This window comes from Neovison vison, chromosome 2 (genome assembly GCF_020171115.1).
Source record: "Neovison vison isolate M4711 chromosome 2, ASM_NN_V1, whole genome shotgun sequence".
Lineage (NCBI taxonomy): Eukaryota > Metazoa > Chordata > Mammalia > Carnivora > Mustelidae > Neogale > Neogale vison.
Window position 1 is genome coordinate 205805776 of NC_058092.1, and position 15896 is coordinate 205821671.

A 15896-nucleotide genomic window follows, 5' to 3' on the forward strand; every position below is an offset into this window, starting at 1 on the left:
CTATGCAGTGGCCCAGATGAGTAGGCTTTAGGAAATGAGAGAAGATATGAGGTACCCCTGCCCCATCTCACATGCTATGTCACCATATTTAAGGAAGATGATTTCTTTTTCACCTTTGGGAATAGAAGACTAAATAAATAAATAAATAAGGCATGGAACAAAAATCTTCTATCTGTTCTTTTCTCATTATAAAAAATCAACCTTCAGCCTTTTAATGTTCTTGCTTGTGCTCTCTCTCTGACACACACAGACACACACACACATACACTCTCTCTCGCTCTCTCATCATTATCTTCTTCGTCTGCAGACTTAGAGAGAGGAGGGACCAAGTCATTCTAGACTGTGTTTAGCCTAACACTTGATGCAAAGATGACCATGCTTGTGAAAACAATTAAGTCAAGCTTTACAAATAAATAGGGGGAAAGTAACATGGAAACAGGAAGAGTAATTTTTTTAGGCACTTAGAAATTATAGGTGATCTTAATATTCCTGATGTCTGGTACTTAATATACTATGATTTATAAAAATAAAATAATTTTTAAAAATATGATGCCTCTGAAAAACAATCTGAGGGTTTTGAAGGGGCGGGAGATGGGAAGTTGGGTGAGCCTGGTGGTGGGTATTATGGAGGGCACGTATTGCATGGAGCACTGGGTGTGGTGCATAAACAATGAATTCTGGTACACTGAAAAGAAATTTAAAAATTAAAAAAAAAATTCCATTGAAGAAAAAAAAATATGATGCCCAGGCACCTGGGTGGCTCAGTTGGTTAGGCATCTGCTTTCAGCTCAGGTCAGGATCCCAGGGTCCTGGGATTGATTCCTCCATCAGGCTACTTGCTCAGTGGGGAGCCTGCTTCTCCCTCTGTGTCTGCCTGCCACTCTGCCTGCTTATGCTCTCTCTTTTTCTCTGACAAATAAATAAATTCTTTAAAAAAATATATATGACGCCAAACTCTGGTCTGCATAGATATAGGATGTTACTTCAAAAACAATCCTCATCAATAAGCATTTAATAAGAGCTAATTATATGTAGGCACAAGATACAACTATCTTCAATGAACTTATCTCCAAGTTGAAGAATCAGAGCATACAGGAAAAAACAAGAAGAAAGTAAAGGCAGTAGAAGCAGAGGAAAAGACTGCCTGCAAAGCCACTGAGCAAGGCTTCATGGGAGAGATAAGGTTTTTTGGCTTAAATGCACAAACCAAGGATAGGCGTTAGGTAAGTAAATGAAAGGAAGGGAGGCCAGTACATGCGTGCAATGGCCAGACTGTGGGAAAGTACAGAGACTAGTTAGGGGACGGTGAGGTGGGGAAAATGGAGATGATGAGGCCGGTGAAACAGGGAGAAGGCAGATGATGGAGATCCTTAATGGAGGATGATGACTTGGACTAAATGATGTTTCAGAAAGACAAAAACAAAAGAAGTGAAAAACAACAGAAATGAAAAGGGAAGGATGAGGCCCAAGACACTAAAGGAAAAATTTTGACAAGATGTGGTAACTGGTCAGTGTGTAAGAAGAGGAGAGGCTAGTCCCTGCTATCTACCTTCCAGATGGTGTCCATTTGCTGTGTAAATCTGTCCATTCCTTACTCCTTCCCAAGAGTAACCAATTTTCTAGCAACATGAAAAATTATACATAGTACAAAATGATTTTTAGTAGTATTATTGCCTATACTTTCAATTAAAAAACAGTAAGGTTAAAAATATTAAATGCTATTTATTTCCATAGCTTAAAAAAAACCAACTACACAAATATTTTTCTTCACCATGATTTGAAAACAAAACTGACTATATGATTCCACCATGAAAGAAGTTTTGAGTAGTAATTTGAATACATACTACATTCTGCCAATTTTTATCCACTCAACAAATATTTATGGTAGAATAAATAAGAAAATACTATGAACTTGGGGTGCCTGGGTGGCTCAGTTGGTTAAGAGTCCAACTCTTGGTTTTGGCTCAGGTCATGGTCTCAGGATTGTCAGATTGAGCCCCACATTATGCTATGTGCTCAGCACAGAATCTGCTGATCCCTCCCTCCCTTCCTCCCTCCCTCCCTCCCTTCCCCTTTATTCCTTCCCCAACTCTCTCTCAAATAAATAAAAATAAAATCTTTTTTAAAAAAGAAATGAAAGTGAGTACTTTCAAAGCAACTTGTGTGGAATGCTTTTAGTGTACATGAATAGGTTTTTCTCTCCCATTTTTTACACTATAATTTCACTAACAATCTTAAAGTTAGACAAGATTGGTTTTACTACTTCATGGTTTACACATGATACCAGACAGAAGTAATAAAGCAGTGATTACAACCTAGGTCTTTGATCCTAAGTCTCATATTCCTTTGAAACACTACATTAGGTTTAGCCTACTACTTGAAAAAGTTATTTGAATGAACTACAGATACCAAAATGAACAGCATTACACAAATAAAAGCAACATTATTTTGTTCGGGTGTGATCAGGAGAGAATGAAAGTTTTATGGGGCTTAGAGCCTATACTAGTTGGGGATCCACATCAAGAAAATGAACACAAAGATAAGGTTAAGAGTTTGGAGGGGGTCCCCTTGAAACTTAGGCTTCTTTAGCTTCAAGGTAAATCTTCCTCTGGATATAACACAGAATTCACCAGTCAACCTATCAAGATCAAGAACTGCCCTCTAGATCTAACTTTTGCCTTCTAAGTAGTATGAAAAGAACACTGCAGATAAAGGACAAAAATATATGTATGCTTGGCCTTTATTCTCTCAAGATCATTCATAATAAACCATGTAACAAAAATTTCCAGGTAGAAATAATCTTTGTTATGTCTTTATTAGGATTAAAAGAACAAACTACTAACTACCAACAAAAAATAACTATAATAAAAATGAGGAGAATTATTTTGCTAAAATAAGCTAGAACATCATACCATATAATAATTATTGTTTTACACACACACGATATAAACACGCACACACTCATATTTACTCACAATTTGGCAAGCAAAAGATCTCATTAAAAAAAATTTACCTCGTCTCCGCCCATAGCTCCTGGCTGCATGTAAACACAGAAGAAAACCATGGGTATCTGTATCAAAATGGTGAATTTAGAAATAAAAAAAAAATATTCACATAAACCTTTTCTAAGTATTTTCAGTATTAATTAATCTGGAGAGACTGTTCAACTTGATGGCAGAGATACTATATTTTTAAAAAACCTTTATGAATCACAAAACACAATCTTTAAAGAGAAATTCACCTGGATAAGGCAGCCACTGGAAAAGATACAATGGGTGCTTAAGTTACACAGTTTTATAAGGATTTATGTTGTGGTCCATTATCTATATCAAATATAGATAAATAGAGTTCTTTTAAATTTCTTTTCTAATTTATAAATCTTCATTTGTGCTATATATTATCATTAAACATCACTTTAAAGAAAATCCATTCATTCTAAATTCAAAACTGTAGCACGTGGTAGTGATTCTGAATTTCTTCACGCATGCGTGCACACATACCTACACACACACACCTCATAAGTACAGTCGCCTGAAAAACCACATAGAAATTTTATACATAATTAATTCTGGTTTTACAAAATATGTTTGCATGAAAATTTCAATGAAGCTTCTCATGATCTCCCAATTTACTTTCCATACTGTGACACAGATAGGGAGAAAACAACATCTCTTCACCTAAGAAGTGAACTGGAAAAATAGAAAGAGATTAAGGTACTAGATACCCAGGTCAGGATGAAAAATAGAGTGCTTTGAAGATATTCTTCCCTTTCAAAACTCAAGGCCCACAGAACACATTATTACAACATTTAATAGAGTTAGGCTATGGTATCAGACATAAATTGCTAGGAGATCCAGTCATCTAAAATAACTTTCTTTCTTTCTTTTTTTTAAATAACTTTCAAAGTAGAAAATTTTTGAAAAATTTGAAAACTCAAGGTCTATCAAATAAATGAGAACTTGATTTAATTCATTTTTTAAAGCATGACATGTTATAATATTAGCTTAACACAAATCAAAACAAAACAAAAAATAAATTTGTAATGACATATGCATTATAAGGTAGTAACTGAAGAAAAATATTTCCCTCCTAGAAAAAGAATTCTGACTTTTCAGTTAGAAAATTGAAATATTAGTTGACCAATCTCATCTTCTGCTAGTTCCCTCTTTTCTTCAGACAGCATACCCTCACCTACACACATTTGGCCTCTTCACTTTCCCATTACATAAATAATAAAAAGGATCTTCCAGTTCGAGCTCTACTTTCCCCTTAACTCCTTCCATCACTATAATTCTCAATTTAAAAAAACATAATCCCTTCTGAATTTACATAGCAGTACTGTTTGCATCACTTACAAAAGGAACATACTACAAAAAAATTAAGGAGCTTTTATACTTTTCATTATGTAGAACCTGGAATTCATCTCCCCACAGAATGTATAATAAATGGTAGTTGGTTTCCCAGTTTGGCCCCCCAAAAGCTTACTACATTTATAATAATATGAGTGGGTTAATACTAATGGACAACACATAAAAAGAGATTAAGTATGGGGGCGCCTGGGTGGCTCAGTCAGTCGAGCATCCGACTCTTGATTTCAGCTCAGGTATCCACCCCTATGTTGGGCTCTGTGCTCAGTACTGAGTCTGCTTGGATTCTCCCCCTCTGCTCCTACCCCTGCTTGAGCTTTCTCTCTCTCTCTCTCTTTCTCTCAAATAATACATAAATAAATAAAATCCTTAAAAGGAGAGATTGTGATATCATCCCATTATTGTGATATCACAATATCACAATAATGTGATATCATCCCATTATTTCTCTGTCCCTTCTCCCATTCCCATGCCCAATGATGTCATGCTGCCCAACACCCCCACTGCAAACTTTTTTTAAGAGAGGAAATAAAACATTCTGTATTTCAAAATTACTCATTTCTCTCCCAAACAACAAATTCCCATTCTTTGATTATATCTGATTTCTGGCCAGATGCTCAATGAAAAAGAATCTGATTACAATTCTAAGGTACAAATGACTCATCAGACCTTAACACCCTTAAAAGATAAATGAGAATGCTGTTCAATAGAGTGTTCAACTGCCAAATTTTCAGATAATAGAGAACATGAAGTGAATCGATCCAGTCTCGGGGGTGAGAAGGAGCATCTTGAGTTGGGGAAGCAAGATTCGCAAAAGACACACTTGGGAGTTTTAGTCAAAGCTTCCTTAAATAGTTCATGATTTTGATGTTTTTTTTTTTCTTTTTCCATTTCTAATTAAATACAGTAAATTGGCTCACATCAGCCTGGTGACTGATATGGGGGCAAGATAACATATGGAATAGGCAGCCAATTTAAAGTGGTGATATGAGATGCTTCAGTTTGCTTTCATCATTCATTGTGGAATTTAATTATGTGCTACCTTGGTTCTAACTTCAATATTTTATTTATGATCCCTCTGGTGATTATTATGATAGCAGCTACCACTTAATGAGTACGTGCTATGTACCAGAGCAGTTCAAATGCTTTACATGTATTAATGCCATTTGATACACCTGATAACTATGGCATAAGAATTCTTATTAGCCTCTTCTTAATAGAAGAAGAAAATGGGACACAGAACTAAGTAACTTGCTTAAAATCTTACAGTTAGGAAGTAGTGCATTTGGAATATGAATCTAAGCACTTTGGTCCCAGTGTTCACACTTGGAACCACCTCACTGTACTGTTAAATTCCTAAATGGCAAGGTCAATATCTTGTATTCCTTTTAATATCCTGTCATGTACCTGGTAGAATGCTCTGTACCAACCCGGTATTCAACAAATGCAGGTTGTTAGCTGAATGTGTAATCAAGGGAAGGAGTAATACACGCCTTTAGAATGTATGACATCTCTGTTGGTGATTAAAAGTTTGCGCATATGAAGGCCACTTGCAAACAGACTAATTAGAGTCAAACTCCTCCCTAAGGGAAAGGTAATGAAATGAACACCATGGAGAGAAATTTGGGAGCACGAAGTGCTTTCCCTTGAGAATAAATATAACCTTTTTTAAAAAGATTTTTAAAAAAATTTATTTGATAGAGAGATCACAAGTAGGCAGAGAGGCAGGCAGAGGGGGAGGGGAGAAGCAGGCTCCCCGCTGAGCAGAGAGCCCGACTAGGGGCTCAATCCCAGGACCCTGGGATCATGACCTGAGCCGAAGGCAGAGGCTTTAACCCACTGAGCCACCCATGTGCCCCAAGAACAAATATAACTTTTAAACAAGAACACTGGACACATAAACTTCTATGAGTCGGCACAAAATGATTTCACATAAAAAAGGGGGGAGTAAATCTGAAGGGGGGAGTAAATCTGACTAATTCCATCTGCATAATACATCCTATGCTAATATAGATTTATACCAGATATAAGATATATTTTCAAAGTCCTAAATAGTTCCTCCAAGAACTTTAATTCTTATTTGTCAACCATCATCATCATTACAGATAAAATTCATTTTTGCCATTTCATATGTATTACTTTCAGTACTCAAAAAATTACATTTAATTTTTTTTTTTCCCCCAAAGCCAAACAGCAAGGGTCGTTTATTACGAGTTCAAACCCGGAACTCTGCGCCCTCGTTGCCGGTGACGCTAAGAGGTCCTGAGCTCAGGATCACGGCACTTTTTTTTTTTTTTTTTTTTTTTAAAGATTTTATGTCTTTATTTGACAGAGAGAGAGAGAGAGGGAGAGATAGATCACAAGTAGGCAGAGAGGCAGGCGGGTGGGGGGAGGGAAGCAGGCTCCCTGCTGAGCAGAGAGCCCCATGCGGGGCTCGATTCCAGGAACCTGAGATCATGACCTGAGCTGAAGGCAGAGGCTTAACCCACTGAGCCACACAGGCGCCCCATGGGTCACGGCACTTTTTATGCACTATTTTTGGGGAGGCAGGGACTTAGCATACATCATAGTATCTCCTAGCAAATCACATTTAATTTTTATAAGTCATGGTAATGGTTACCCTTGGCTAGGGGTATTAACCAGAATAACCCTGGGTTGGGGTTCTGGGGTGTTGCTAATGTTTTGCTCTTGATCTAGGTACAGGTTATATGGGTGTGTTCAACTTATAAGAATACATAAAGTTACATATTTATAATTTGTGCATTGTTTGAAATGTATGTTATAGTTTAATAAAAAACAAAATAATCAATAGCATGGAGGACAAGGGGCGTTAGAGAGTAGTAGGGAATTTGGGTAAATTGGAAGGGGAGGTGAACCATGAGAGACTATGGACTCTGAAAAACAGTCTGAGGGGTCTGAAGTGGCGGGGGGGGGGTGGGAGGTTGGGGTACCAGGTGGTGGGTATTATAGAGGGCACAGCTTGCATGGAGCACTGGGTGTGGTGAAAAAATAATGAATACTGTTTTTCTGAAAATAAATAAATTGGGAAAAAAAAAATAAAAAAATAAAAAATAAAAAACAAAATATCACAAATCTTTTAGATCATTTTGCTAAGATAAAAGGTTATAATATTAATGTAGAAAATTCATAATGCTAATATTTACAGTCTTTAAATCATAAATCTGAATTTAAAATGGAAAACATTAAAGATTTTTTCATCCATCACAATAAATATAAAAAGGTACATGTACCACCTATGGAAAGAACAAAGATGCCCTTCAATGGACGAATGGATAAGGAAGATGTAGTCCATATACATCAGAAAGGATGAATACCCAACTTTTGTATCAACATGGATGGGACTGGAAGAGATTATGCTGAGTGAAATAAGTCAAGCAGAGAGAGTCAACTATCATACGGTTTCACTTATTTGTGGAGCATAAGAAATAACACAGAGGACATGGGGAGTTGGAGAGGAGAAGGGAGTTGAGGGAAATTGGAGGGGGAGATGAACCATGAGAGACTATGGACTCTGAAAAACAATCTGAGGGTTTTGAAGGGGCTAGATTTCTTACTGTGACAGAAAGAAGTTACAAGGTGGGGGCGGGGGGTGGGAAGTTGGGCGAGCCTGGTGGTGGGTATTATGGAGGGCACATATCGCATGGAGAACTGGGTGTGGTGCTTAAACAATGAATTCTGGTACACTGAAAAGAAATTTAAAAAATTAAAAATTTTTTAAAAAAGGTATATGTAGTTTACAGTGCAATATGTCAGAGGTATTCTAAAAATAAGCTTACGTGATCAGTGACTAGTACATTGTGAATGATACTTTCACACAAATGTTATGGTTTATTAGGCATATGAGGCAACAAAATAAAATGGATCATCTGTTACTCTTTATGGCTTGGCCTACACTGGGTCTTAAATGGCTGTACTCAATACATGTGATTCCTTAAGAGCACGTTATGATCTGATTTTTTTTTTTAAAGATTTTATTTATTTATTTGACAGAGAGAGATCACAAGCAGGCAGAGAGGCAGGCAGAGAGAGAGAGAGAGGAGGAAGCAGGCTCCCTGCCGAGCAGAGAGCCCGATGCGGGACTCGATCCCAGGACCCTGAGATCATGACCTGAGCCGAAGGCAGCGGCTTAACCCACTGAGCCACCCAGGCGCCCTATGATCTGATTTTAAAATCTAAACTAATTCTTCAGCTACATGGATTCAAGCAGATTTCCTGAAGTTTCTCTCAGCAAAGTAACAACATAAACAGATTCTACCACAGAGGCTCGAAAATGACAGAGAGAGGGGAGAGAGGGAAAGGGAAGAGGGACAGAGAAAGATCTCTATTCTACTGTGTATTAAAGTAGCTTGCAACATTTCAGAAACTTAAGCAGAGTTCCTGGGATGCTGTATGGATGTAAAACAAGTGAACAAGATATAAAGACCTTAGTACAACATTTTACTAACTGGCTTGGAAATGCCTGCCAAGACTGTTAAAAGTCAACTGGAGGAATAAATTGTTAACTACTTTTCTTGTAATAAAATCCGTTTCTTAAAAACACCTTGTAAACTTGGGGCACTTGGGTGGCACAGTCAGTTAAGTGTCTGACTCTTGATTTCGACTCAGGTCATGATCTCAGGGTTGTAGGATCATTGTCATTAATAGCATATGAAACTGTATCCTTAAAAAATAAATAAATAAATAAAAATTTAAAAAAATAAAAAATAAAAAATAAAAATAAAAATAAAAAGAAACTGTATCCTACATCCTAAACAACTGAACTTTTGCAATGTTCTGCTCCACTGCTTATAAAATCTTATAGGAAATCTACAGATTTTAATATTGCAATCTCACAAACAAAACAGGAATTCCTTCTTTAACCAATACAAAGGTGTTCTACCTAGTTCAACTAGAATACCTTAAAATCAAGAGTTAAAAGACTAAGGAGACTCACTTCAGCCTCTTCCAGTCATTTTTTTTTTATATGCAGAACTCTCTCTCCTCCAAAAGCTGAGCCCCAACAGATGTGAGATATTTGTTCCCCAAAACATTACAACCTGTCGTGTATCTTTCCCCCACAGTGGCCTTTAAAGTACCTCCTTGGATGTTGGGTTTCCACAGAACATGATTAGAAAACTAAAGATCTACACTCTATGGTAGGACCATTCTTACTAGGTAGAAAGTTCTTCCTAAAATGTACCTCTCTACTATCCTTAACCACAGATCCCAGCCTAATACTACTTTTATTTGAGGGTCATTGCTTTATCTCCTTTCAGTTTTCTCTTTTCTATAAAGAAAATATATTTAGCTACTCTCCATAAGAAACTGTTTTCCATAACCCATATCATCTTGAACATTCTCCCTTGGATAAACTGAATTTTCCAATAACACAACACTTGTCTTTCCCAAGCTTCTCATGGGAGACATCCAAGAACCTTCACCATCTGACCCCTAACTACTTTTCAGATCCTCATTTCTATTTTTTATGTCTTTTATTTTTTTTAATTTTTAATTTTTTTCCCATTTTATTTTATTTCTTTTCAGTGCTCCAAAATTCATTGTTTATGCACCACACCCAGTGTTTATGCACCACATCCAGTGCTCCATAATACCCATCACCAGGTTCACCCATTCCCCTACCCCCACCCCTCCAAAACCCTCAGTTTGTTTCTCAGAGTCCACAGTCTCTCATGGTTTGTCTCCCGCTCCGATTTCCCCCATCTCACTTCTCCTCTCCACCTCCCAACGTTCAAATCCTCATTCCTATTATTCTACAAATCAGACCTATATATTCCAGTCACACCAATTCAACCCACTCTTCCCATAGTATCAACAAAATGTAAGGACTTTTCTGTTCAGCATAAAAATCTAGATATTCATGTCTTGACACGTATTCTTCTCTGATCCTAAGAAACCTCTAACCCCCTTGTCCATTTCCACCCACTATTATTTTTCTCCCATCTTGTTCAAAATATAAATTTGTCTTCTCTATACCATCTTTCAAGATCCATGCATACTGAGTATTAAGTTAGTTTCCAAAGTATATTTACCATATAGGTTACTTATAGAATCTCAAATGTGATGTGTTATCAAAGTAATCACTTTAGAATTTCTAAGCCCATTTCCTAAATTCCTCATGAAAACAGAAAAAAATAAATCAAAATCTGTTTGTCTAACAAGACTTCTCTGAAAATAAACCTAAAGAATCTCCGCATTATACTGCTATCCCTGCTTGGAGAAAGTGGGGCATCCACCTCTACTCGTATCAGGTGATGTTCATGCACCTTCACATCTGTAGCCTAATAGCATTCCATTGTGAGTAACTACCACCTCACTTTCAGTAGAACTTAACTCAATGATAGAATAAATGCCCCCCCCAGCCAAAAAGGGGAAGAAATCAAGAAAAGTCCTAAGAATTCTAATCACATGACACAGTATTTTGTATTTTACACAGATCAATCTGTCCAAATCAGGTCAGGCCTCCTATAGAAGTATGCACCCAAATATTTGGCATATGTTCTCAAAATCCATTGTCTCTGAACCACTCTGTCAAAATCTGATGAGGTCACTTCAAACTTTATATAAAACTCAATTTCTAGACTGTTCAGGATAAGTAATACTTGTTAATCCTACATTTTTGAACTCCAAAATAATGTATGGAACCAAAGAGAAAAAAGGAAGTGTGAATAAAATGGGTACTAATGTGCTCAGGAGCCCAACCAGAACCAAAGACCCAGCCCCTTGGTCACTATTCCTTGTGTTCTCCTTATGAACAAGGCTTTTCTCATGTGGGAAGGAGGGTTCCTTTATGGAAGAAAATTATGGAAAGGAAATAACTTGAGAATTTGGGAAGAGCTCCAGCAACATGGAATGCTGCTCATTCAACTCACCCCTGCCTTGACCTTCGCAAAACAGCTTCCTTTTCTGACCTGGACTTGGGAAAACCTGAGTGAACAATAAAGGCAGAGCATGCTCCAAGAGAGAAGAAAGAATAGAAGGGAATGCAGAGCATAGTCCTTATGCTACTTGATTCCTTCATGCTCAGATAAAGACAGATATCGGCAAGGAGGAGTGACACTGAATGTCCCAAGAGGTAATTTTTTTTTTAAGATTTTATTTATTTGACAGACAGAGATCACAAGTAGGCACAGAGGCAGGCAGAGAGAGAGGAAGAGAAGCAGGCTCCCTGCTGAGCAGAGAGCCCAATGTGGGGCTCGGTCCCAGAACCCTGGAATCACGACCTGAGCCGAAGGCAGAGGCTTTAACCCACTGAGCCACCCAGGCGCCCAAGAGTTAATTTTTAATTGTTCTTTTCCATCCACCCCTTGCTCACTGTTCACAGCCAAGTTTCATCCCAAATCAATTAAATTACAGTCTCTGGTGTGATGTCAGAGGTATTTTCTATTTTTATTCCCATTTTGACTATATAGCTGGGATTAAGAATTACTATTAACTCTTAAATTTCACATGACTGAAATCATATGGTATTTGTCTTTCTCTGACTGACTTGTTTCACTTAGCATATCCTCTATTTCTAGCTATGTCATTGCAAATGCAAGATTTCATTCTTTTTGATGGCTGAGGAATATTCCATTGTGCACATACATGTATATGTATATGTATGTGTATATGTATATATCTCCCACATCTTCTTTATCCATTCATCTGTCAATGGACATCTGGGCTCTCTCCATATTTTGGCTACTGTGGACAATGCTGCTATAAACATTGGGGTACATGTGCCCCTTCAAATCACTATGTTTATATCTTTTGGATAAATACCCAGTAGTAAAACAGAGGAACATAGAGGAAGGAAGGAAAAATAAAATAAGATGAAAATTGAGAGGGAGGAAAACTGTAAGAGACTGTTAACTCTAGGAAACAAACTGAGGATTACTGGAGGGGATGTGGGTGGCGGGATGGGGCAACTGGGTGATGGACACAAAGGAGGGCACATGATGTAATGAGGACTGGGTGTTATATGCAACTGATGAATCACTAAATTCTATCTTTGAAACTAATTAAAAAAGAAAAAGAACTACTGCTAACTCAAAAAGGAAAAAAGGGAGACTAGGGGGGAAAAGAGAAAAAAAGCAGAGCCTAACATTTGTTAGGTGTGTACTTCTTGCCAGATCTGGGAACAGAAGCATTGCATCCTTGACCTTACTATTTGTAAAGGAGGAGTTAATAACTCCATTTAAAATAAAAGACACAGGTAACTTGTCTAAGGTCACAGAGCAAGTAAGTGATGGATCTAGGATTTACATTCAGATTGCTTGCCCACTGCCCACTGCCCCCCACAAACTTCATTATTTCCACTTACATTAGGGAGAAAACTCCCTTTGGTTAGATATAAAAGGTGTAAGTATGCAGAGGATAACAGAGAAGGCAAAGTTTCACCTACTTAACTTTACCCAGGGGTCACCTGTATACTAAGTTTTTGTTCAAGTCTCAGACTCCCTGTTGGCACATACTAAAAGTCTGATTGGAAGGGTGGTTAAAATTCCTGCCCTTGACAAGGGAGACTATGTTCTGAAAGTAAAACTGATCACTCTTGGAAATGCACTCATTCTCCACAATCAATAAAGAATTATTTAGCTAATGTTACTAAAGAAGCTAAATGAAACCTAAGTGATTACTTAGGAAAATCCAAAAGAGTAGAAGTCATACTAGAGTAAGGGGCCGGGTGGCAGAATAATCTTTATGTCCAAGCCATAGACATATGGTTGGTTGGAGGAAATCAGCAAGTTCCTTCACCTTATTCAGAAAATGAAGATACTGCCTTGTTTTAAACAAGGCTGCAATAAAGATGAAATGAATGACCGTGATTCTCAATTTTTCTATCAAAGTGCCCCCAAAGCAGAGGGAAATAAATCACAGAGCATTCTTAAATCTCATTAAGATCTCAGGATACCCTTTGAAGTTGTCAGCTTTATCTTAAAAATTGTCTATCAATTTCATATATCACTCTATCACATAACCCATGTTTTGTTTGGATAAGAGAAGAATCCTGGGTAAAACTGGTGTTCGGGAAAGTAGATTTTGACCATGTCCTGGCAACTCATTACATGCATTACAACTCATTACATCTAAGAAAGCACTTTGTAAACCGTAAATCTTTATAAAGGAACTAAGGTAGACTGGATATTCTCTAAGGCTGTTGAACTCTGCTTTTCACAGTTTCTCTGAGCTATCTTTCCCTGTCTTCTGGTCTCCAATACTGAGTACCTACTGAATAGGTTTGGCACTGCACTTGAAGCCAGTGAGGAGCTGTGAGTAGAAGCTAGTCTCAGCTCTCTTGAAATACACATATTAAAGACAAAAATTAAATAGTACAACTGTGGGGGCGCCTGGGTGGCTCAGTGGGTTAAACTGCTGCCTTCGGCTCAGGTCATGATCTCAGGGTCCTGGGATCGAGTCCTGCATTGGGCTCTATGCTCAGCAGGGAGCCTGCTTCCCTCTCTCTCTCTCTCTCTGCCTGCCTCTCTGTCTACTTGTGATCTCTGTCTGTCAAATAAACAAATAAAATCTTTAAATAGTACAACTGTGGAAAGTGCCATAAATGGAAAGTCCAGGTTCTATGGCCTACACAAGTAGAGAAGCAAACACGGAGGTCTGCAGAGAAAAGTAGGTGTAACTTTTTAGTTTCCTGTGTATTATTGGGTTGGAAGCACCCAATTCCTAGCATTTTAGACATAGTCACACACACAAGGAACTTCTTCCAAAATCCAATGAATAAGTCAAGAACACTTCAGACTACACTTATTTACAATGTTCAATGTCAGACCATGTAGACCAGGTTTATCCCTCTATTTTTCAGAAAAAGAGCCTTTATTAAGCAATCAGAGCATAAACAAGGTGCCAAGTAACATTAGAAAAACAATCTTCCCTAGGACAATGAATTTGTGTGTTTGTGATAAACTAGTATAAAAATAATACAACCACTCTTAACAATTAAGTATTTAAAGCAAAGGTTATCACCCTCACCCTGGAGGCAAAAGGTTCTGCTTCTGCCTCACTCGTCACCCTACCCAATTCACATACTCTCTGGAACCTCAGCTTCCCCATCTACAAATGAGAAGGTCAAAACAGAAGCAGCAATGCCCTCGGGTCCCCTATCATGTTCCTAAACAGCATCCACTTAATATGGTTTGAAACTTTAGTACTTAAAAGTTATAGAACATTACATATCCCTATAATTACTATTTTTCATTTCTAAATTAGCCATCTTTTACAATATATTCATAGCCACAACTGTATACTAATTTTACTCCTAAGTCTGTTCATATGGAAACAATAGCACTAGATCTTGTCTTGAAAAGTTCAAAATACTCAGAGATGATGTCTTTAATCTGAGAATATCAAAATAATTCCTTCAGTATCTCATTACTCTGTTAAAAAAATAGTTTATTTATATCCACTCATGGTGAGCAGAAATACAACGTACTCTTCAAATTTTGGAAAATTCCATTGGAATTCTAGCAAACTTGGCTCTCTTCCCATTTTGGCATAAAAGCATCATGTGTTCTGCTCTCTCTCTGCCACTTCCTCTCAGCTGAGCCTTTCCCCAAGGAGCTCACTCCCAGCAGAAAGAAAAGGGGGAGGAAGAGGAAGCTCTGGAAGCACACAGGAGTCTCTCCCCAACTTGAAAGTTCAGAGAAAAACCCTTTCGCATTTCCTCTTTTGACTCAACAAATGCTCTAGCAGAACCACAGTTCAACAGAAATATAAGCAAACCACAGTTCAACAGAAATATAAGCAAAATCTTCCAAAATATTTTCAAGAGGAAAAAAGTAGAAGATGCCATAAAGTAAAGCTTCAAGTTTCCTGGTGCATCAGCTATGCACAAGTTATTTAACAACCAATGACCTCAGAGTTTCTCAAGCAGGTGAATGTCTTTGTGCTTTTTATAAGATATTAAAAATTTAGGTCTTTACATCCTATAACTTAGAATAGACTCTAGTTACAAACTGAAAGATACCAGAAAACAAATGCCAAGAGAGCTTTTAATTTAAATAAAATTGAAACACTGTTACATTACAAAACTATTACCTTAAAAAAAAGTGTCTTTCTCTGGCATATCTTCTCTGAATAAGGCTATGCCCCCTACTTTCCAAAGGTAGCAATATTGATACCTTACATGTACATGTACATGTACCTAACCTCATCCAAATCTCACAAAATGGGGGCGCCTGGGTGGATCAGTCGTCAAGCATCTGCCTTGGTCTCAGGTCATGATCCCAGGGTCCTGGGATCAAGCCCTCATTGGGCTCCTTGCTCAGCCGGGAGTCTGCATCTCCCTCTCCCTCTGCCCCTCCCCGTGCTTGAGTTCCCTCTCTTGCTGTCTCTCTGTCAAAAAAATAAAATCTTTAAAATCACTCAAATCAATCTCACAAAACAATGAGGTAGCGTATCTTAACTGTCCTTTCACAGGCTCTTAAACAAGGAGAGACTTATGAGATGCAGAGACTTGCTCAGCTAGTTGCCATCCTTATCACATGACTCCTCCAAGCTCTAAGCCCTTACATT

At 37.7% G+C, this 15896-nt stretch overlaps 1 protein-coding gene across 9 annotated transcripts in view; it reads right to left on the reverse strand.

Annotated features, from left to right (window-relative positions):
• CPEB3 (cytoplasmic polyadenylation element binding protein 3) overlaps positions 1 to 15896 on the reverse strand; it is a 190517-nt gene that overhangs the window by 85426 nt on the left and 89195 nt on the right. For 7 of the 9 annotated variants that reach the window (XM_044240103.1, XM_044240101.1, XM_044240100.1 and 4 more), the window contains one exon: positions 3014 to 3037. The exons of the other annotated variants lie outside the window; for them this stretch is intronic. In XM_044240103.1, coding sequence (XP_044096038.1) covers positions 3014 to 3037 — 24 coding nt within the window. The remainder of the gene's footprint in view (positions 1 to 3013; positions 3038 to 15896) is intronic. 9 annotated transcript variants of the gene reach the window in all.